The 23,716-nt window shown below is 49.5% G+C and overlaps 1 protein-coding gene across 3 annotated transcripts; it reads left to right on the top strand.

Annotated features, from left to right (window-relative positions):
• Positions 1–228: 228 nt before the first annotated feature.
• On the top strand, positions 229–23,228 carry LOC146895971 (disks large homolog 5-like). 3 transcript variants are annotated; one of them, XM_087897740.1, is made up of 9 exons: positions 229–550; positions 700–766; positions 1,222–1,347; positions 16,191–16,350; positions 17,186–17,317; positions 17,882–18,053; positions 21,155–21,270; positions 22,106–22,199; positions 22,365–23,228. In XM_087897740.1, the coding sequence occupies exons 1-9, from the start codon at positions 521–523 to the stop codon at positions 22,452–22,454; spliced, it is 987 nt and encodes a 328-aa protein (XP_087753866.1). In that variant the 5' UTR covers positions 229–520; the 3' UTR covers positions 22,455–23,228. The 3 variants fall into 3 exon arrangements, with proteins under 3 accessions (XP_087753866.1, XP_087753868.1, XP_087753867.1); XM_087897742.1 differs by having other exon boundaries at positions 700–921; XM_087897741.1 differs by lacking the exons at positions 229–550; positions 700–766; positions 1,222–1,347 and adding an exon at positions 15,029–15,208.
• Positions 23,229–23,716: the final 488 nt, after the last annotated feature.

Raw genomic sequence — 23,716 nt, 5'->3', positions numbered from 1 at the left:
CTCAGTGGTCTTATTTATATAGCTAAAACTTCAGGGAGAGGAGAGGCGGGGCCTGGCGCGTTAGCCCCTCCCACCTAGGCCCCGCCCAGGCGCCCGTCCCGCCCCCGACTCTCTGCCCGCGCGCCTTTGATGTTCCGACTCGCCAGCTCTCGAAGCCGCTGTTCCCCACGCCCACTGGCCGCTCAGGCGGAGTCAGCGCGCGGTCCGCCCACCGCGCTCCAGACTCGGAGCTCCGCACCCCGGGGCACGCCGCCTACCGCGCCCCTCATCCGTCGCCCCGCGGCGCGCGCAGCGCACCATGCGGCAGCTGGACTCGGGCGGGGGCGGTGCGGGTGCTGGCGATGACCTCGGCGCCCCCCACGAGCTGTTGGCCTTCCAAGACGAAGAGGAGGAACTGGACCGCAAGAGCCGCGACAGCGCCGCGGGCCCCGAGCGGGACCTGGCTGAGCTCAAGTCCTCACTGGTGAATTAGTCCGAGGGCGCAGCCGCAGGCGCCGGGATCCCGGGTCCCGGCGTCCGGATGCACGGAGAGGCCGAGGGAGCGCCCGAGGTGAGCCCGGCCCGCTCCTTCCCGGAGGGCCTCGTCCAGGGTTGGGATAGAGAGGACCCGCCCCCCGCGCCCGCGGCCCTCGTGGGTCCCATCCCCGGACACCCTCGTGTCTCCTCCGCCCCTCACGACCCCTCTGTTTCGCTCTGCAGGCCCTGGGACGAGAGCACACTTCGCAGAGACTTTTCCCGGACAAACTTCCAGAGTCCCTAGAGGACGGTGAACTCTGCGCGGCTCGGGAAGGCGCTAGAACCCGGGATGCGGGGAGTGGGGGGCGTGTTTCCCGGGCGCTGCTGAGCTAGAGTCACTTCTGGTGCCCTGACCATTATAGGAGTAAACAGACCCCCGCCATCCCCGTCTCCCCTCCAGCCCAGGTGACTGACTAATCCTTTACCTTGAGGAGCCAGCCTTGGCTAAGGTTCCCAGAAGGAAGGGTGGGGTGAAGAGTCACGCCCCGGCCTAAAGTGGAGGTCTGGACTCTGGGTCTTTCCCCAAAACTTACCATTGCGGATATTCTTACCCTTTCGTCGGTCCCCGTTCCCTACCAAGTCACGAACTTGAAAGGGACCCCTTGGCAGTTTTTGTTTTGTTTTGTTTTTCTCTTGATCAGACAGCTTTCAGCCCTTAGGAGCAGCTGGCTGGGCTGGTGTCTGACCCAGCTGTGTTTTTTCCAGGCCTGAAGGCGCCGGAGTGTGCCAGCGGCATGTACAAAGAGACTGTCTACTCTGCCTTCCATCTGCTCATGCACTACCCACGGGCCTCCGGAGCAGGAAGAGCACCCCCTGTCTCAACCCCCACTGGTAAGTGACCCCAGCAGTCAGGCCCGGTCACGGACTGGCAACTTTCTTGCCTATGCAGATGAAGCTTGAATGAAAAAGGGACTTTTGCCCAGATTGAGAATTCCTAGATGCCCTTCTCCGGTTCACACTCAGTGGAGTCTGACCCAAAAGGAGAACTCTGGAGTGCCTGGGCTGCCTGCTCCTCATCTGCTGTTGGCCTATGCCCTTCCAGCTTGCCCATGCAGGTGCCTGTGTTGGACCGTGCTGGGGTTGGGGGATCGGGATCTTCTGAAAACTGTTTGGAGCTGAGCCTGTATGCTTCCCTAGCGTGATGTGCACGCTCTAAACAGGAGCTTTGCAGTTCGCTTCCACCAGAGAAGCGAGGGAGCTCTGGAAAGATGCATGACTAGAAGACCTAATCTTTTCCGGTTCGTACTAGTACCTCAGGAGCTTCCTTCACCTTCCCACCGTGTCCTCACTGACAATACATAAAAGCCCTTGCTGGGGACCCTTGCCATACCTGGCCTCACACACACCAGGAAGGGTTTGATAGATGTGCTACAGATCAAGGGTGTTGGTTGGGGGTTGCATGAATTATATGGCCCTTTGCTGCAGGCAGAGCGTGAGGAGCTGCTTCTGAGCTGGGTGGCAGCAGAACACCACTTTTGAGAGGGTCCTAGTAGGATTCTAGACTGTCCTGAGTTGGGGATTAGGTATACAGGAAGCATGGAGGTCTGTTGCGTGTAGCGGTAAGCCCAGTGCAGGTTGGGGACCTAGGCCAGAGGCTCTGCTGGCGAGTGGCAGGATCCATGCAGAAGACAGGAAACTAAGAATGGTGGTTCCTAGAGCAACTTCCTACTGCAGCTTGTGGGCAGTGAGAAGATAGATGGAGGCTATTCTCCAGGAACAAGCTTGGGCTAAGATTCCCTGCTAGGAGGGTGGAGTGGGGAGTCTGGGCCACTTAGCAGAGGGAAATCTGGACATGGACTCCCGTTCTTTACCTGTAAGCTGTGCGGGTCGGGTGTGAGGCCTGCGTGTCTGCTCTGGGGTTACTTGGGGTATATGAGGTGCTTCTCTTGTATGTGAAGAGGTGGCTGGCTCCTGACTTTGCCACTTGCTCTAGAGACTAGTTCCTTGTGCACGCAATGTTTAACAAAGATAACCTTGTAAAATCCCCTAATGGGTGTAAAGCCATTGCTCTGGGGGCCAGTTGATATAACCTACCAGTTTGAAATCACTGGCAACAGGACAGCGAGGGGTGCGTTCAACCACTGAAACAACGGGACTGATCTAATGAGAGCTCACCAAGGCCAACTGGACTGGGACTGAACGAGTATGTGATCAACCTGGATTCTCTGAATGTGGCTGACATGGGGGCTGACTGAGAAGCCATTGATAATGGCACTGGGACTTGTTTCGTCTGCATGTACTGGCTTTTTGGGATCCTAGTCTGTTTGGATGCTCACCTTCCTAGACCTGGAGGAAGGGGGGAGGAACTTGAACTTCCCACAGGGCAGGAAACCCTGACTGCTCTTAGGACTGGAGAGGAAGGAGGAGAGGGAGTGGGGGGAGTGGGAGGGTATTGGGAGGAGGGGAGGAAGTGGAAATTTTTATAAATAAATAAATAAAAAAGGACAAAAAGGGTTTCTGACCCTTTGAGGGGTTCCTTATTAGCTTCTAAAAAAAAGGAAAGAAATCACTGGCAAGCATTTGGGCTGGGACTAGGCTCACTGTGGTCACCATGACTAGACAAAAGGCAGCGCCCCCAGGACTTGCCTGGCAGGGTCGGTGTTCAGGACTGCCCAGCATCACAGGGAGAGGGCAGTGTGATTTGAGGTTTCACTCATAGATTGAGCCAGAGACAGGAGATGCCTCAAGCCGCCAGCAATAGGCGGAGGGGGCTATTCAGCTTAAGGGTGAGGGTGGTGGGATGCAGAGAAACCCACGAGCAGACCGGTGGGTTCCCGCTGTCAGGACCAGTAGCACTCACCTGGCTTTGATTTTGCTTTGGAGCCCTTCTCAAGCTGCAACAGATGGATAGCTGTGTGTCACTGTCCCCCGCCTTCCTTCTCCGCCTGTCTTCACCACTGCCTCCTGGTGACATGGGAGGGGGAGGACAGGCTCTGATACTGATTTTCTTGGCCATGGCATTGGCTGCAGGCAGACAGAAGCAGGGGCTAGTGTTGGAGGGATGCTGGGTTAGGGCAATAGATGTGCATGAGTGTAGAGAGACTATCTTTTGTGGGGTGTGTGTGTGTGTGTGTGCGTGCGCGTGTGTGTGTGTGTGTGTGTGTGTGTGCATGCCTGTAATGTATCTGAGGACATACACACTCAGGCTAACTCCGTGAAGTCTATTCTCTCCACTTTGACATGGGTTCTGAGGCCAGGACTCAGATCATCAGGCCTACACAAGTGTTTTTAGCTGCTAAGCTGTCTTCCTGGCCCATGAGAGTCTCTTAAACAAACCCGATAGAACACAGCAAATAAAAGTTAGGGAAAAGTAAAAGTAGCTTGCAACCCGTGAAGAACTGTGTGGGTGTTTCAAGTAGAGCTTGGTTTTACAAAGCAGAGTTGGTCATCTCATGGTTTGGGAGCACGTTTGTCACCTGACTTCAAGACTCACTTGTGTGGTGCTGGGAAAGACGACCTCATTCTCTTAACAGGTAAGGAGTGCCTTGCGGGGGGGGGGGGGGGGCCCGGGGCAGGGAGTCTTCTGTCAAAGCTGATCTTTTCCCACACTCCTCTGTAGGAAGACAGGCAGTAAGCCCTGCCGACTGACCTTGCACAAGGTCCTCTTCTCTCTCTGCACAGCCTTTCCTGAGGGCATGCAGGAGATCAATGGTTATATTGAGATGCCCAAGACCAATGGGTAGGCCTCCCTGGGTATCAGGGAAAGCCTGCTTCAGGGACCTTCTGTGTCCACGTGGCTACCACATCGGAGGCATCTAAACAGGCCAGCTTGAGCCTTGCCCAGAGCAGTGAGCCACATGCCTGACTCACAGCCAGCAGATGTTGTGGAACGCAGACTCTCACCCCCTGCCCAATAGCTTTTTCGGTATTTTGGCTTCTTTTACACCGTCTCTAGGTTGACTCCTCAACCAGGACTGGTGGGCATCTCCTGTCGGCTTGCGGGCAGTTAGTAGTCTAGACCCATAGCCAGGGATTGTGGGGGTTTTGTCTGTTTCTACGTGTGTGTGTGTGTGTGTGTGTGTGTGTGTGCCTGTGCGTGCTCACACATGCTAGTGCATGTGTGTCAGAGTCAGAGAACTTGGGAGAGTTGTTTTCTCCTTTCATGTGTGTCCCAGGGATCAAACCGAAGCTGTGTCAGACTTGGCAACAGGTTTCTGCTTGGTTTTTATCTTGTGTCCTCTGATTTGAGACCCAGAACAGAGTTGGGGTAAGGAGAGCAGGGAGCACGCCAAGGCTCTATGGGAATGGGGTGGGTGCTGAACTGAGTAAGGTGTCGTGCCTTAGGAAACCTCGGGCAAATGGCTTTGTGGGATGGTGCCATCCCAAACAAGGCAGAGGCAACATGAATCCTTGGCCTTTCCATTGGGCTCTTGTTGGAGAGCCTATGACCTGGAATGGCCAATCATTCAAATGGCAAAATCCAGGAGAGTTAGTGAGTTAGTGGTTGCCAGGGGTTGTAGGCAGTTGAAAATGGGGGGGCTGCTAGTGGCTGTGGGGTTTCTTTGGGGGAGATAAAGATGTCATAGAGTGAGATCGCGATGACTGTTGCACCGCCCTCCATAGCTACTAAAGCCACAGAACTGGTTGCTTTAAAGTGGTAAGTTTTACAGTATGTGAGTTACTTCTTGCTTTTTTCTTTTTGTTTTTTAAAGCTGAAGCCTTTGTCCATGGCAGAGGCCGCAGTTCCTTGTCCCTAGTCTCCCTGCAGCCCTCTGGTTACTTAATGTATGTGCTCATCTGGAGGACCTAACAGCTGGTCCTGTTTGGGAGACACAGAACTCATCCTTGGGTCCCTGGGCTCCCTATCAGAGCTGGGTGAGAAGTGCCATCAGCCTTCTCCGCAGAGGGGGTTTGCTGCAAGCCTTAGTGGTGACTGGGTACCAGTCTAGGTCACAGTGAATCTTGTTAGGGGGAGTTAGGTGAGGTGTGACGCCAGGATGCCACATGACCATAAACAGATTGTCCCCAGGAATGCCCAGCTATTTAAAAAGGCCTGGTTACAGCTTTGAGGGATTCCAGTGAGCAGCCTTGTAAGGCACTGTCTATTCAACAAAAGATGACAGGGAAGACCCAGCGTGCACCGGGGCCTCCCTCCAGACAGCTGTGTGGCTCAGGGATGTGTCTCCAGATATGTCTCAGACCTCCCTGTTCTTTACTTTGTCAGGTCCCCACCCAGTATCTATCCTGTTGCTTCTTCTCGATGGCAGCAGATGCCTCCTCCAGGGTCCCCTTGTCTCCCCATCTGTCCCTGACCCATACCTTAACCAGCAATCACGTAGCAGTGAAAGGGTTCCTTAGGAACCTGGGTCAGCTCTTGAATCACCTAGGGCTTCCCCTGCTTGCAGATGAAAATCTAAACCACGGCAGCCTGAGTGCCGAGGCTCCCCATCTCCCCACAGTAGCCAGCCCCATGTCCTTGTGGGGCCCATGCCTAGAGATCCCCCCTTACCTCCAACTTTCACATTTGTGCCCCCAGCTTACTGTCTCTTCCCTAGCTCTTAACGGGGGTACCACCTTCTCTTGCCTCATTCACACCTTACTTCAGCTGTCTCCTCCAGGAGTCTCTGATTAGTCGGGCTCAGGGCCTTGGCTCCCTGGCAACTCCTCAGACCAAGGCAGTGGGCATTGCTTTCCAGGGCACTTGCTGTATCCGTCTGTTAATGTCACCTGGTTTCCCATCTGAACAGTGGACTAGCAAGCACCCTTCTAGAAGCAGAGCAAAGATTTACAACTTCACCAGACAGGTGCCAGGGCATTTGGGGGCAGGCATTGACCGCGGTTGACTGTGGCTCTCCTGGGCCCAGGAGTGGTTCATGGGCCTTCACATAGTTTCCCATCTAAAGGACCATGCTTTTTCTTCGGACGAGAGAGGTCTGAGTCCTGAAGGTATAGGGCTCACGCTCCTATGTGGCACCTGTCCAGCCTTAGGGGTTCTTGGATGGGATGCACCATTCCTAAAAGTCCCCCACAACCACCACCACAACGGGTCAGTCCATACATAGCCCTCATTCAGAATGTGAGGAAATCAGGTTTTGTAAAGAAAAGGGAGCAGAGATTTCCCGTCTTTGGCCGCTGAGCCGTTCGCAGGCCTTTTCCTGGCCCTGCACACAGAGGCTCCCGGTTTGGAGGCTCTGTGGAAGTATAGCCCCAGGCAGTGCCCGTATGGCTTCCAGTGCTTTACCTCAGCGTCTGTTTGGCTGATGTTCCTAAAGAGCAATATCCAGACTAATTCTGGGACCAGAAAGTAGTGAAGCCCAGGTCACTCGCAGTAGGTTTGGAGCCTGTGACTGTTCCCCAGCTCACAAATCCTAAGCACCCCTGGACTGAAGTGACATTTTGTCTTTATTGCTTTGCACTCAGTGGGTGGGCAGTGGAACTTGAAGTTTCCAGGAACTGCATTTCTTTGAAGCCTGCATTTCTTTGTGAAGGAGTGGTGTAGCATTTAGACTGTTTGCTGCCTCTCTCTGTCCCCAAGCTGGAAATCTCTGAGGGTGGCTCACACCTTGTTGCTGGTGTCAGAGTCAGGAAACATGCCATGCTGTCCAGATCCCTGCCCTGGGCTCCAGCTGCAGGGCTGCTTCTGAAGTCCTCTGGGAGGGTAGGGTGAGCTGGCTCACCAGAGCAGATGGACTATATCCTCAGGCTGAGGCCAACACCCAGCCCTGATAGGGTGGTTTCTGGGACCAGTAGGATCCAGTGTTCTGCCCCAGCTCTGCCTGGTTCTGTGGTTGCTCTGAGCTGTGGGTTGGGGTGCAGTCAAAGGAGGGTGGGGTGGAGGGTGCACTCGATAGTACCCACAGTTCTCCCCTGCCACTGAATGCAGCAAGGTTGAGTGCTAGGGGTGCCAGTTTGAACTCCTATAACTGAGGTTAGATCAGGTCATGGTGGGCAAAGAGCGGGGGCAGGCAAGCCACAGTCCCTCTGAACCTCCTCAGACTGCTGTGGTCCCAGAGCCATGGAGTCACACCCCCTCACACCTTGTGACTGGTGTTTCCTGCCACTGTGTACAAACAAAGCTCCATTGGAGGAAACAGGTGTTTTGTCAGGTCACAGGAGCATCACCATCCCCCAGCTGTACCTTGCTCAGGTTCTCAGGAACCTCTGTTCCTGGTGGATATGGCCCCTCCCCAGCTGGATGGCCCCGGGAAGGTCACCTGCCACCCTCAGAAAGCAAGGATGCGAGGAGGGGGGGCATTCTCTTTGGGGAATGAGACATCACATGTGAAATCCACAGTTGAGTGGGAGCTACACTGGAGGCCTGGGACTGAGCCGTGGCAGGCTGGGCTGGGTTCCCAGACAGCCAGCATCTCCTAGTAGCAGTCCCTGCTAGAACCTTGGGTCCACACTCTAGTTCTGAGCCACATGGATGGGAGGTTACCGCTGCCCGCAGAGCTCAATCCTTGGCAAGACAGAGGTGCTGCCCGAGAGTCCCAGCTCAGCTGAGGTTCTGCTCTGCTGGATAGAAGGCACAGGAGTGAAAGGGGCTGTGGGGCCAGCTGGCGAGGCTTCCTGAGAGAAGCCTGTGCAGCAGAGTGGGAGGGCGCGCTGGGTGGAGCAGAGCAGAGCAGGCCTAGATGGGCTCACTTCCTGTCACCTGGACAGACCCAATCCCAGGGTCCTTGAGGAGTGTGAGGTGAGGCTGGGGAAGGCTGCCAGTAAGGGGCTTTCATGTGACCTTGGGACCCACGCCTCACTGGTTCCAGAGCCAGGAAAGGTGGGTGGGCACATGCAGTGGGCTGGCAGCCTTGGCAGGGCAGGGCGGTACCCACCACAGATGGTTTGGGTTGGATATGGAGGCAGAGGACTGTGGCAGGCAGAGCTGGCAGCTGGGGCAGGGTGGACACTGGGAGTGGCAGGGTGATTGGAGGAATGTGAGCAGAGTGTGGGAGGGTTGAGCTTTGGGCTAGGGAGACCCAAAGGTGTTGGCCAGAGAGCCTCCAAGGTGGGCTCTCTGTCCTTCAGCCCATTAGCGATCCAGTCAAGGTGGGGGAGGGCCTCTATCTAACCAAGGGTTCAGTTAGCAAGACACCTGGGATTTAAGGAGGTCCCTGGACCCCTGGCAGTGGGACCAGGATCTTTCCCTGGGGCATGAGCTGGCTTTTTGGAGCCCGTTCCATATGGTGGGATGCCTTGCTCAGCCTTGATGCAGGAGAAGTGTCTTGGTCCTGCCTCAACTAAATGTGCCAGGCTTTGTTGCCTCCCCATGGGAGGCCTTACCCTTTCTGTCTGAGGAGTCGATGGGGAGTAGGGTGAGGGTGGGGGAAAGAGAGAGGAGGAAGGAGGGGGAAAATGTAGTTGATATATAAAATGAATTAAAAATTGAAAAAAAAGGAGGTCCCTAGAACTCAGAACATTTTCTGCTGCCTCCTTCAGGCAGTTTGTAGCTTCCCCTCACACACTGACTCTAGTGGTGCCCACCTTTAGTCCCAGCACTCTGGAGAGGCAGGCGGATCTCTGTGAGTTCACGGCCAGCCTGGTCTACATAGCAAGTTCCATGACAGCTGGAACTAAATAGAGAGACCCTACCTCAAAAAACTAAAACAAACAAACAAACAAAAAAAAAACAAAAAAAACAAATGAAAACCAAAAGCCCACAACAACAAATCACCTAAAAACAAAAGCAGACTCTAAAAAGATGTAGCTGGAGCTCGGTTGGTAGAGTGCCTGCCTATCATGCACAAGGCCCTGGTGTTAAGCCCTGAGTTCAAGGCCAGCCTAGGCTATAGACCCTGTCAAAAAAAAAAAAAAAAAAAAAAAAAAAAAAACCGGCCGAGCATGGCTTGGGTGGTTGGCCTCAGACTGGAAAGCTTTCTTAGTCTTGGTGGGGTCATCATCTGTTTTATTGGGGTTCTCTTTGTTTGTTTTTGGTGGTATTGAGGATTTAAAGAAAACCCCTCTACCACTGAGCTATATTCCCAGGTACCTCTCTTCTCTCTCACCCATTTGGTGTCACTCTGGTTAACTTGGAACTGGCTATGTAGCCCAGGCTGGCACAGAATTTATAAGGCTCCTCCTCCCTCTGCCACCCGAGTCCTGGAGTCAGTAGTTGTGAACTTCCATAACCGCTTGTACTTGGATGGACACCCACTTTAGGGCGCATTGCTCCGCCTGTAGTGCTGTGTGTGTTGTGGCCAGAGCAATCACGGATCGAATCCACATCACGACAATTATCGTCCTTCCCGTCTAGTCTGGAACGCTGCTTTCTTGCTGCCATGCACCCAAGCCTAGCTAATGTCTTGACACAGACTCCAGTCTCCTTAGTTCAAGTCCTGTGGACATGAAGGAACTCAAACACTATTAGTATAGTTTGTAGCTTGGACTCTTCACTGTCAATCATGCTGTCTCACGTGGACTCACAAAATCGCCTTCACTCTCAATCACCCTAAGACCCAGGGCATAGTAAGCACCATCTTTGAGTGAGACCCCTATCTCTGGTTTTGGTCGTGTCAGCATAATGCAGGGTCTGAATGTTCCTATCTGGTATTTGTCTCAGTAATAACACATTAGGTTGGAAAGCTTGTTTTCTATTTCCTGCCCTCCCCTTTATGTGTCCTCCCCCCCAATCACTAGTGATGGCTCCTAGTAATGGAGTCTCAACTGGCCATCTCCTTCACCAGGCCAGGATTCCAGTGGTAGGACTGGGCTGCATTCAGTTCAGTTGTTGGCCAAGGGTGCCCCATGGAAATCTCCAAATCACCCAGGCTAATGCTAAGACACAGGGCTGCTCTCCAAAAACTGCCAGGGGGTCCCATAGCTGAGGTAACATCCACACATGGAACATGGGGAAGTCATGCTGGGTCATACAGGAAGCCTGCATACCTACCTTCTAGTCTCTATCGAAAGGGAAAAGCAGATGCCAACCAACCCAGTCACAAAACCCTTGGCCTACAAAATGTCCTGCCTGCAAAATATGAAGGACAATGGTGGCAGAGAACTTGTGGGAATAGCCAACCGGTGTCTGAATTGACTTAAGGCTTATTCCGCAAGAAGGAACCCACACCCAACACTTGCTTGAGTAGCCAGAACCAAGTAGATAGTAGAGAGAGAGAGAGAGAGAGAGAGAGAGAGAGAGAGAGAGTAGTTAATCCAGTAGTAGATAGTCCAGAGACCTAGGGTAAAACCTTTTTTTTATGAACCAGTACTGTGTGGTTTTACCTTAAGTCTCTGTGCTAGCTACTAATATCTATATCTATCTGAACACTGAACTTAAGTCTTCAGTGTTAATGGAAACACCATTACTACCTTTCTGGCACAATATAAACACACACACACACATCATATAGCATATATGTTGGCCTCATGGTTGTTTGGTGCCTGTGGAGATCAGAAAAGGGAATAGGATCCCCTGCATCTGGAGCTAGACATATGTGAGCCTTCATGTAGGTGATGGGAACTGAACTGGATCCTCTGCAAGAGCAGCCACTGCTCTTAACTAAAAACCAATCTCTTAAGCTGTTTAAAATGAAGGCTTTTTTTCCCTCTGTGTAGCCTTGTCTGTTCTGTAACTCACTATCCAGACCAGGCTGGCCTGGAACTTGGAGATCTGCGTCCCTCTGCCTCCTAAGTACTAGGATGAAAGATGTTCATCACCAGGACTCTGATGAATAGAAATGATTTTATGGTAGTGAAGGGCGCCTCTAAAAGTAGCTGATAGTTTATTGTGTATTTATCACAATTGAAATAATTATGTGTAGGACAGGGTCTTGCTATGAAGCCCAGGCTAGTATCAATTTCCTGACCCTTCAGCCATCACATTTTGTGTGCTGGGCTGACCTGCCCTCACCTCCACAATCAGACTCATTCTCAAGGACCACCTGGGGTGTATGGTGAAGCAAACATCACACAAGACAGGCTTGACACTCATGGGAGCCGGTGAGAAACCCATTTCTTCTGCAGGGTCTGAACGCCCACTGAAAGGAAAAGTTTCAACTCTGGACACCCAAGACCAAGTTCTTAGCAAACAAGAGACTTATTTGCCCCAGAGGAACAGAGGGTAGGAAATAAGAATGAGACATAGGAGGTAGGGGATTAGGGAGAAGGGAAAAGGAACAAGGGAAGCAGACGGATATTTTTCTGGAGGCTCAGAGAACTAATTCTGGATCGAGAGGAGACAGACATGGCACATAAAAAAATGATGATTTATGAAGGTGAAGTGAAAACCCCTGTATTTGGGTGAGGTCTTTAATTGTAATTGGGTAGGTTAATTTGGTGAGCCAATTGGGGGGGCTTTGGATGACTGGACTTCAATAACTGATTGCTGGACCTTGGTGGGTAGTCTGTTTGAGGAGAGGGAAAATGTCACATAAGGGAATAGACCTTCTGGGATTTTCTCCAGCACTGGGCATGGAAACCAAGACCTCACACACGCTGGACTAACACGCTACTTCTGAGCTATAGCCCCAGGACTGACCCTGCACTAGTGAGGCTGAGGCAGGGGTTAGAAGGTCAGACCAGCAGGGCTTCTCACCAAGACCACGTCTCAAAGATATAATAAAGAGAACACAAATTCAGAGGAAGGCAGAGATGGAGACTGGTGGGATGTGACCTGAGACTCAGGCCATCCAAGTCCCCAGATGCTGGAAAAGGCAGGAAGGAGCCTCTACTTGGACCCTCTGAAGAAGGCAGTCTGCAGGATTTTGGACTTTGGGTCACCAGAACCAGAAAAATTCATCCCTGCTGCTTTAAGCCACGTGGATGTAGCCACTTACAACAACCCAACACCCACTTTAAGTGCCCAGGAATGTACAGGTCTACATGCAGTGTTTCTGGGATGCTACCAACAAGTCCTGAGGGTCACTGTGGCCTTCTGTCTTTCTCACTAAACATGGTGAGAAGGTTCCTGTGGAGCCTCCCTTAACTCCAAAGCAGGACTCAGATAATTCCGTTCTTCCTTCCTGAGACCACTCTTGCCATCATGGGGATAAGGTACCTTGGAGACAGCACCCCTCAAAGACTGTGCTGAGCCACACTAATTACCAACTGCACAAATTCTGTCATCCATCTCTCCATCTCTCAAGGCAAATCTCCCTGCCTGGGGTCTCCCTGCCAGTGTCCTGATAAGACAGTTCTCTCTACCCCGCCAGTGTCCTGATAAGACAGTTCTCTCTTTCTTTCTTTCTTTCTTTCTTTCTTTCTTTCTTTCTTTCTTTCTTTCTTTCTTCCTTCCTTCCTTCCTTCCTTCCTTCCTTCCTTCCTTCCTTTCTTCTTTCCTTCCTTTCTTTCTTTTTTCTTTTTCTTTCTTTATTTCTTCCCCCTTCCTTCCTTCCTTCCTTCCTTCCTTCCTTCCTTCCTTCCTTCTTTCCTTCTCTCTCTCTCTCTCTCTCTCTCTCTCTCTCTCTCTCTCTCTCTCTCTGTCTCTCTCTCTCTCTCAAAACAGTTCTCATGTACCCCAGGCTGGCCTCCATCTCACCATGTAGCTAAGGCTAACTTTCAAGCTCTGATCTCCCTTTCTTCCTGGATGTCAAGGCATGTTTACATGGTGCTGAAATGGAGCTTAGGGTTTAATGTCTCCTAGGGAAGACCTCCAACAACTGAGCTCCCATCCTGGTCTGCTGTCTTCTTTGTACCAGAGTTTCTGTAGTCCAGGTTGGTCTAGAACTCCTGATCTTCCTATGTTTTTACCCCCAACACAGGAATGACAGACTTGTGTCTCACACAATTTCCTTTCCAATCAATGAACACCTCTCCAGCACCCCAGGGTCTGGTATTGAGTCACTATCATGAGAATGTGGCCATAAGGGAGGTGAATGACACTACCCACTTGGGGTGACATGCAAAGGCGCATTCCCACAGTCACACAGTCAGTGAGGCACCTGCGGTGCCTTGTAAAGGTGCATTCCCGCAGTCACGCAGTTATTAGGCAGCCTGGACAGGACTGATATGCTCAGCACCATTTTTGACTGCAAGTTCTTGCATGGATGAATCCGGGCCCTCAGCATTGCTCTGGGTCCTCCAGTGTCAGGTTAATCATCTTCTACAGCAAAGAAGAACTTGTCTCAAATATCTAAGGACTGGAATGACCCGTAAATTAACATGTCATGATGTATGTTTGTGGTGTGTAGGTGGGGAGGCATTGAAGCCGCAAGAACCAGACACAGCTGGAAGAAGCCAGGAATATGAGGAACATTGTGGGTTGACCAATGTGAGGGGAATGTGAGCCACAGGCCAGCTGGGCTAGTTTGGTAACAGAGCATCCGCTGTGGGCATAAGAGCAGCCAAAGAGACAGGCTCAGATCCTGAGACTCCACAAAAGTGGCAAGAAGCTGGACAGATAGGGGCACTGTGTGGAAAGTTGGAGGATCTGGGAGGGACAAGGTCACATGCAGTGGTGTCTGCAGGTGCCAACGTTGCATACATTGGCATAGGTCATATCTGGAGATCATGCATTCCAGGGTGACCATGCACTGGCTTCTCTTTACAGGGACTGTCAGGATTGTAGAAATGTGGCGATGGCTATAAATCACCTGTATGGCGCAACAACTCTGAGTCTTCCCTTGCCTGTCCTTCCCATGCTCTCCCAAAGCTAGCAGCGCCACCTAATGAAGAGTAAGGGAATTGGAACAGGTGGCTCCAGAAAAGGAATTTGACTTTTATTTGCTGTTTGACCGAGCATAGCAGTGATCTACAGTATGTTCTGTGCTGTAATTATGTGATTGTGTGATTGTGTGCCTGTTTTTCCTCTTCTTTCTGTGTGTGTGTGAATGTTTGTGCTTGTGTGCTGGTAATCCTATTTACACGTGTGTGTGTGTGTGTGTGTGTGTGTGTGTGTGTGTGCATGTGTGTGTGTGTGTGTGTTTGCTTGTGTGTGCTTCACTAACGATTCCTTTAGATGGTGCACACTGACATCTGGTCACCACTACTCTTTCCTCAGTCTATCGGTTCAAGGTTGGGGCCATCATACCCTTTCTACGACTGTTTGCTCTCAATATCTGAAGCTCACCTGGGCTCAGTGGCTCCGGGTAGACCTGCCAAGACCTACTGACATCTTCACTATCAACCTCATAGCTTGAGTGAGCTCTAGTGACACTCTGAGTGAAAATTTCATCACTTCCTATGTGTCTTCCCTTTGTTTTGAACCCTCTAATCTCTAAAAGTCTGAGGATCTGCACCAGGTGCTTGTTCACTTCAGAGATCTCCTCTGTTCTACTCCCTTTATCCTGACCTCATTTCTAAGCATCCTTTGTTTCTCACATTACTTGAGTATGGATATCAAGACAGGAAAAAACCATCCCTGGGATATGGTTGGGAAGTAAGCTTTCAACGTCTCACATAAAAAGTGGGAAGCAGAGGGCTAGATTTCTGGCGTTAGTAAGACAATATTTATAAAGGCTTCCCCGGTGGCCCCAGAGAGGCTCGTGGAAATGGCACCTTCGTTTCAGGTCACTTTTGGTGAAGTAGTTAGCAGGGGTTAATACTTCTATCATTTGACATCAGCAATCCCCCACCTGAACATTCTACTGTATCCTGGAGAGCCTGGAATTCTGTGATGTCACCAGTGTTGTGGCAACGCCAACTGCCCTTGAGGCGTTCGTTCAGTGCCTGTGTGGTTCACCCACAGCCATGCTGACACGACTGAACAGGCTGCTTGGGAGACAGGATGGAGAGCGCAGGGAGACCAGAGAGAGGCACAGGGAAGATGGCCTTCAGTCTCCGAGTCAAAAATCAAGAAATAAATGGTTCTGGGGAAAGCGCAGTGAGTCCTGGGCAGGGACAGAGAGATTCCTGAAGGAGGAAGGCTTAAGTTGATCCTTTCAGGAGTGGGACTCAGGAGGTGGGAGTTTCTGGGAAGCAATGGTCCTCTTCTGCTTCTCTGAGTTACTAAAGAGCAGACCCAGTGTCAAGGATTTCTGATGGTGTCTATGGCAGAGAGCCAGGGATGGGTCAAGGCTTCAACTGCTCTGCTGAGGGCCCTCTGCTTTCACTCAGTGTGTGCGTGGGAAGCACAGAGGGACCACGGTGGTTTCAGTTCCACCCTGCCATTCACTGGCACTGGATTTCTTTTGCTTGTGTGTCACTAAAAAGAGGGAGAGTAACGTCTCCCAGACAAGATCCCAAATAAAGCACACACACTTGCTTCTCCTTTCTTATGGATGCCTGCCCTTATCTTGGTGTGTTTCTTGTGAGCTCTTCTTGACCTAAATTATCCTGACTACGTTTTGCCTCTAGGGTTGTATCTTTCTCTTCTGTAAATCTTCCTTTCACTCTTACTCCATGGCTGCTGAGTGAGCTGGTGTCTCATCCCTGGAGTTCTCCCCTCTTGTTCTTGGGCTCCTCCTTATTCTCCTCTCAGAGTTCACCTTCTATTTCTACTCTCTGCCTGCTAGTCCCACCTATCCCTGCTCCTGTGTCACTATTGACTGTTCATCTCTTTATTAGGATGTTCAGGTGTTATAGACAGGCACAGTAACATAGTTTCACAGAGTTAAACAAGTGCAGCATAAACAAAGTCAACACCTGAAAATAATATTCCCCAACATGATGGTCATATCTAGAGACAGTGATTGGCAAAAGAGACATGGCTTATGGGTTCGATTTGAAGATAGTTTTTCTGCTCTTTGAGGTCTTCAGTGAGTTCCATGCACTCCCTCTTCCTCAGGCCTCTTCTGAGGACTCAACATGGTCTCTCATGGCCCTGTACCATGCAACTGCACAAATTAACTGATGTTTATCTACAGGGAGTACTGGAAAGGCACGGACTTCAGCCTCCCTCACTGAGCAGGAGCAGCAGATGAACAAGGTCCATGAACTGACCCTTCAGCTTCAGATGATGACCAACGAAAGGAATGAACTTCGTGCAATCCTGGCCAATTATACCAACAATGCTGTGAACAACAGGTAGTCATTATGTCCAGTTCTCTGGTGACTGTCTTGACCCCCCTGTGTCCACCCCAGCATTCCTCATGTCACTTGAGGCTGCACCTCCATGGTGTCCTCCTGCCCAAACTACTTTTCCTGAGTGCATCTGAGAGGCAGAACTGAAGCCTGGGTGGGAGTGAGATGGGGACGCAGGCTGTTCTGCTTCCTCCCAATGAAAAGCAGAGCCTGTGGCCTGAGTCACATTCTATGGATGGGGAAGTAGTGTATGAGCTGACAGCACACATTTCAAAGAGGCCTGGACAGGTGTTGGCTTGTGGGAGCTTATGGGGAGTCTCTGTATTTGACTGGGGGATTACTTGCTGATTGCTGTGGGAGTTGGGCCTGGTCCTAGTGATCCATCACAGTGTGTGACTGTAAGGCCTGGAGCTCATCTGGTCACCTCTCTACTCTTGCTCCTTGCACTCTTGAAAATGTCACCTATTGCATGTCCTTGAGATATGATATCACAGGTGTCAGGTAGGTTCAGACACTGAGATATGATATTACAGGTTTCAGGTAGGCCCAGACCCATAGCACAGAATCCTGGGACATCTTAAAAAGAGCTAGTTTGTTCCTCCAGGCCTACTGAGGAAGCTCATGTAGCCCTGTCTGTCTCCCTCTTGACGCTCTGTCTTTCTGACACTGAGGCAGGGTAGCAAGTCTAATAACATCAACACGTCCTAGTACCTAGGATTCAGGATGTGACACCCAGTGCACTAGAATAATCTTAGACACAGCCTCAATTCATGTGTTCATGGGGTTCCGATGACTGTGTTCATGGGTTCTTTGTTCCTGTGCCCATGCTTTACCACAGGCAGAATTCGGAGCGTGAGGAGCTGAAAATGGATCATCAGAAGGAGACATCAGAGCTGGAGAAATTCCCCAAGGAAATTAGTCAGGACTCTTCCAGGAGCAAGGAGCTGACTAAGAAGACCAACTCCTACCGGTGAGTGTCTAATTGGATGGTACCCGCACTTCGGAAGGACAGCTGCTGCACTTATTTCTCTTTGAAAGAAAGTGAGGGCTGTGGTCCTAACTTGTTTACCTTGTACTTGTCCTCCCAGACTGATTTCTCCAGAGTGCAAGGAGTCAGAGAGCCCCTCCCAACTGTCCTGTCAGCTTCCAGAGCTTCTAGATAGAATACATGGTTTGCACCATGAATGGTCTCTGGGACTCTGAGAGGGGCTTACAGACCCTGTTGCTATGGGATACAGATGTGGAATGTATTCCTCTTGGGTCCTCTGTCCTCCCTCAGACCATGTTTGCTCTATACGGGATGATGTTCTCCCAATACCATGATCAGTGTAAGACCGGTGTGTGTTGGGGTTGCAGAATCCTGTTCTCAGAGCTACATCACCTGGGTGATACTGGCATGGCTAATGTGGGCTGCAGTCTGGGGCTGTCTGAGGACATGGGACCTTGCAGGGAAGGTGGTATTAGTAGGTAGGAGTGGCAGATGGAGGTGGACTGGAGCTCATCATTGTTTGTGATGGTTAAACACCCTCCACAGCCGACATCTGAGGGAAAGGACACAGATGAAGGAAAAAGTAGGCATGTTGAGAGAGGACAACAGAAAGCTGCGGCAGGAGCAGATCTTCCTGCAAAAGTCCTGTGAGGAGACAAAGAGGCTCTGTGAGGAGGACCTTGAGAAGATCTATGACCTCTTGACAAAGCAGCAGCAGGTAAGCTGAGGCAGCAGGAGCAAGCTGCCCACCTATCTAACCGCACACACACATATGTACACCGTCATGTAACCGTCCACTCAGTTACCCAGCTGACCACCTACGTTCCATCTCAGAGTTCATTTCTGGGATCCTTCACAAGTCTTTCTGGGGAGGTCACCTCTTGGAAGACACAAGCCGAGTGAAAAGAAACCATCCTATTCTGGTAGAAGCTGTAGTTCTTTGTGGGAGATGGGTAGGTAAATCACATATCACACACCTACATGTCAGTATGGTAGGAAGGATTCTATGCTGAGAACCACTTTGGGAGAATCACAGAGCTTTCAGTGAGTGTGTGAGTGAGAAAAAGGGTGTGTGGATCATTTGCTTGATAGAACAGAGTATTTTTGATCTGCTTAAGCTACCAGGCCAGAGCTCTTTGGATCTCCTCTCTCCTCACTGGGAGAGCTTCCTATATTTTCCTGTCTCATCTTATTGCTAAATGATTCATTTAGTAAGAAATAGAAAGGTCTTGGTGTTTTCTCTCAATTTTTACACATTTTTATTACTTTGGAACTAATGAGTTTTGTAATAGAAAATTCAAACCCCAGAGCTATTTTGAAAATAAAAAGTAGATCTTTCCTTTCAGTGAACTGAAGTAACCTCCCAGGACATGTCTGGTTTGTCTCATTCGCTTCGCAACACACAACCGGGCAGTCTGTCTCTTTGCTGACATTTTATGCTCACTCTATCATGCGCATGGTTATATCTTAGTACAGATTCCCTTCATAGTTGTACAGAGTGATGCATTTCAGAACATCGCTCTGGTGACATCACTAGGCTCCTACTGACTGATCTGGGGCTATTTTCATGCTATATGCCCTGTGTTATGGTCCAAAGTTGTTGGGTCATGACCATGGGTCCCTTCATTATCTGGTGCTATCAAGGTCTTCTCTGGAGGAGCCTGGGTAAGGTTTCTTAGGAGACTTAATGGGTCAGCTTAGAGCTATCAGGAGGCTTCATGTGCAGCCTCTTCCTTTGGGACTTGGTCTTTTGTGGTCAAGCTCAGGTGTGCAGAGGTTTTCACTTACTGTATGATCAGTGAGTCTTGAGATGAAGAACTTTTCTGAAGGGGGAAAGAAGTTCAGACCAGGGCAGAAGCCTGACTGAGTCTAAGAGCACTGAGAGACAGCACTGAGGACCCGCTACCTCCCCCTGCAGGAGGAAAGATGCTGCAACACTCTAGTCTTCTCTGCTTTTCTGGTTTCAGGAAGGGTGTGTGTGTGTGTGTGTGTGTGTGTGTTGTGTTTATATGTATCTTTGTGGGTTGGAGAATATGTGATTGAGCCTCTATATGCATGTTCACTCATGGAATGATGGACATCTTTCGTGTTAATAGAAAGTACTCTTCCTGCTCTGGTTAGCATCAGTTTGCATCAGTCACAGAGCACATGGAGCTGCCCATCTTTTGGCATGTCCACACCGCTAACCTGCACAAAGGACCACAAAACTGATGCAAGCTAAAAGTTTTTCAGGTGTTGTAGAGGCATAAATGTTCATCTGGAAAAATCCTTTGTAGAAAACGAAGGTAATGCAGGACATGGCGGTGAAAAAGAAGCCCTTGAGGCAACTCAAGGTGCCTGAGAGCAAGAAAACCTAGCATAGGTTGTGTGTCCTTCTCTGCTCTGGGTGAAAGGTGACTGCACACTAACAACTTTTATGCATCCTATTTTGTTCCCATCATATTACCTGTTGACATTTTCCTTTCACCTTTGTCTAATCTTGACTCATTTGGATCTTGGATCGTGGCCTGGATTTTATCATGTAAGAGATTCTGAACTGCAGAGGTGTCCCCCCCAGCAGAAGTCCCATAGCCATGCTGAGCTGTGAGAACAGCTGTCTTAGTGCAGCCCACTTAGGCTCATCCTAGTCTAAAGCACTCACTGCATGTTGTGTCTGCAGCACTCAGAAGTTGCTTTCATTCCAAGCTTCTTTACACTGAGATAAAGTTGGCCTGATGGGGTTGGGAGAAATGAGGACCCTCAGATATTATTATGCTGGAATAGTGTGTAGCCCTGTGAGAAGCTATGTATAATTATTCAGAAGCTTGGATTGCAGCCCTAAGATTACCCTCTGATCACAGAAGAGAATTAATGGTCCACAGAGGATCTAGGGGACACCCAGTTATAGAAACATTCCTCAGAGCACCACCAATATAAAATTTTCAAATGCCCACCAGTGATGAATAAAAATTCAATGAAGTCCACCCCTTCCATGAAATATTGTAAAGCATGAAGTAATCCACGTACCCTTTTGGCCATGAGTCAGTCTGCCTTCTGTTACTTAGAGAAATCCCTAACGTAATCATCTTACTGGAAGGCTCGGGTTTCTTTTACTTCTGGTTGTAGAGTTTGCCTGGTTTTCTGCGCTTACTTTTTACACTCATTGGGCTGAAATTTAGGTGACCTGTGGTTTAGAGAGTTCCTTTAGCATGAACCTGCTCTCTTTGGAGCCACTGAGAAGCACTGAGTGTGAGCAAGGGGCTCTTCCACCATCGGGCAGGGGTGCTGTATCATGGAACTAAGTCTTTAATGTACAGTCAGGAAACCTTGTTGTGCAGGCTTAGATAACTGGTCAAGGAACCCTGGCATCCACCATTTTCTGGCCTGGGTTTATAGGGCAAGCACTACATTGACTGCTCTGCCCCCTGTGTTCTTCTCCCAGGAACCAGGTGTGCATGTGGTGCATAGACACACAGGCAGGCAAAACACCCACACATATAAAGTAAAAATAAGATGAAAAATTATCAAAAGAGAGACAAAACACACAATCCTCACCACATCACCGCATCCCTGTGCCTGGGTTGGAATATGGGCAGGAGAGGGTGTGTGCTATTAAAATTTAAATCTCCTCTCTAGAAGATCCCAGGTGATCTCTTCTTCCATTATTGTTAGCTAGGAACTACACATGTGGGTAAAATGCAGTGTGCTTGTATGTGTGCATCCATGTACTTGTGATGATCAGGAGTGTGTGTGTTTGTTTGTATTTGTGTACATACATGCACACATGTGTACATGGGTGCAGACAACCCTGCCCTAAGAACACAATTCTCTAATGAATAGGGACATCAAAGACTGGAGGAACAACTTCAATCCCTGCTGAAGCAGAAGGAACTGGTTACCCAGCAAAAGAACTTGGCAGTAAAGCTGCAGCATCACTTCACTGAGTCCCAGACAAGGTAAGAGCACGGACTGACAGAAGCAGTTGTAGTCTAGTGGATCCTCTGTTTCGGGATCTCTGACCTCTTTGGGATTTAGAGTATTTGGCAAGGCTCCCACCCATCCAGGGAAAGAATACCTCCGAGTATCGAGTTGGCTAATCACCGAGATCTTGTGTCCAGGAAACAATATGTTTAGTTTTGGGTTTATGGGGGTTGTGTCTCCTCCTTCTCCTGTGAGAAGCGGGATCTCAATTGTGAAGAACAGTGTGTCCTCTGCCACTTAATTTCCCTTCAGGAACCTTTCATTTACAGAGAAGTTTCTAGTCTTTGGCTGATTTGAATGCAGCACACTCCTGCTGGTTGCAGGGTCTCTGAGGGGTTCATTAGTTTCCTGTGAGAAGATTTACTCTGGCCATAAACAGATTAGGAGTTGTCAAATTCACCCCATGTAGGTTCTGAGCTATAAGAATGATCAGAGCCTTCTCTGCAGTGTTGTGTAGGCTCCATTAGAGAACAGACATGGAGTTTTACAGGTTGCCCACATTCACCTGATTTCTAATCAAGGCCATGAATATCTGACTCAGACATTGATATACCTCCAAAACATTTTTTGGACTATTAGAAAAATATGCTGTTTTTTTCAAGTCCAGCACAGTGTATTTTCCAGTTCAACTCATAAATTTTTTAAACGTGAGGAATTATCCAGCCCAGGGGCCTCTGACCCTTTTCCCTTGGGGAAGCAGGGAATGAGCTCAGCTGAAAGGTAATGCTGGGTTGTTCAGCTGGTGGGGGCTCAAAAGCTGATATGTCAGGGCCACACCAGGCCTGTGTCCCAGCTGCCTTCCTCCTCTAGGTTTGAATATCTCCAGCATGAAATGAAACAGACCACAGCCCAGGAGGAGATCTTCCTGCAGATAGAGCTGCTGCAGCAGGAGCTTATGTGCCAGGCAAGTGAGCCACCATTGAGCCCCATTCCCACCAACCACGGGATTCACAGTGTGGGTTTTCTTCCTTGACTTTTTCATTACTATGTGTGAATAGGCCCTGACTTTTTTCTTGCCAGTGCCCCAGAGAGACTGTTCCTATGTCTGATTTCCATTTCTTCTTGACAGCACATCTTAAAAGAAATGACGAGGCTAGAGGAATCCAGAGACACCTTGAAGGAATTACATTCTACACTCCAGGATCCAGGCCTCCTCTGAAAAAGCCACATCCTTTCTCCTGTGAGCACAGCATTGAGGAAAATATCAACCGATCATCAGAGGATCCAGCCACAATCTGATCCATCTCTGTTGGCTCACTGTTTCCAGAGAAAAGACTATATCAGAAATAAGCTTGAGATTCAGAGGACACCCCACAAACTACTCAGAAGCCTAACATCCATCAGCAAGTGTGCAAAACAATATGGAGGGAGATATGTGGCTCAGCAAGAGTTATTCTGTCAGCTACTGATAAGGGCTTTGGCAAGCTGACTCCATATGTGACGTGGAATCTGACAAGGAAGACTCTGTCACACTGCTATCCAGACCACATCCAAAAGCCTAAGATTCTCTCTCTAGAATCTTAGAGAGATCTGCACTTAGAGAGAGTGCAGAGCTGACGCTGACCCCATATCATGCACAGCTTGGATGATAATTCCCTACAGAGACTGATGCACTTCCTTTTGACTCATGTTATTGATTTGCTTTTCCTTAAAGAAAATTCCAAAGGAAGTGGGAATTCTGCTTAATTTTATTTGGTTGGTTGTTTTTGTTATGTTTTAGATTGTTTTGGTTGGTTTGGTTTATATCTCGGGATATCTGCGCATTAGTTTTTTGGTTTTCTTCATTTTAGTGTAAGGTTTTGTTATGTCTTTTATATTTCCATTGTTTTTATAGTTTGCTAAGGCTGTACACCGTCTCTAATGACCACTGTTATGAAGCCCCCATTGAATAAAACGAATGTTTTATGAATAAAAATCAATTTCCAACTTTTCACTCTTCAGACTCTTCTTCAGTCAGGTGAGCTGTCACACTCCTGTAAACCCACAACTCACAGGCGTGGATCTGTATCAACAAGTTCCAGGTAGGTTGGGCTGCACAATGATTTCCCAGTCATGGTCTGCACAGGCAGATGGCACCTTGGATATGGATACGGATGGCATGGCCTACTCCGTGTATACCCACTAGTGTACAGAAAAACTAGACATATTGCATCCTCAGGGTCATATATTTAGCTTCAGTAGAATGTGGACACACACTGTACAACATGTTCATGAAATCATCACGCAGACCAAACTAAAGGGAAACACAACTAACTGTAGCTGGAAGCTTTCCTGTGTTCTGCCCGGTCCTGTGGATGCTTATAAATAATTATTCTGAGACTTAATATTAATTATAATTGTTTAGCCAATGACTCAGGCTTATTACTAGATAAGTTCTTACATTTAAATGAATCCATTTCTATTAATCTGTGTATGGCCACA

This window comes from Myodes glareolus, chromosome 17, assembly GCF_982192425.1.
Source record: "Myodes glareolus chromosome 17, mMyoGla1.1, whole genome shotgun sequence".
Lineage (NCBI taxonomy): Eukaryota > Metazoa > Chordata > Mammalia > Rodentia > Cricetidae > Myodes > Myodes glareolus.
Note: the sequence above shows the minus strand (reverse complement) of the source record. Positions and strands in the feature narration are given on the sequence as shown.

What these genes read in the sequence shown, in the direction of transcription:
- LOC146895971 (XM_087897740.1), top strand. Translation starts at nt 521, where the DNA reads ATGCACGGAGAGGCCGAGGGAGCGCCCGAG. An exon ending in TCCAGAGTCCCTAGAGGACG is followed by an intron (nt 767 to 1,221) that starts GTGAACTCTGCG and finishes TGTTTTTTCCAG; the next exon opens with GCCTGAAGGCGCCGGAGTGT. An exon ending in AACAATGCTGTGAACAACAG is followed by an intron (nt 16,351 to 17,185) that starts GTAGTCATTATG and finishes GCTTTACCACAG; the next exon opens with GCAGAATTCGGAGCGTGAGG.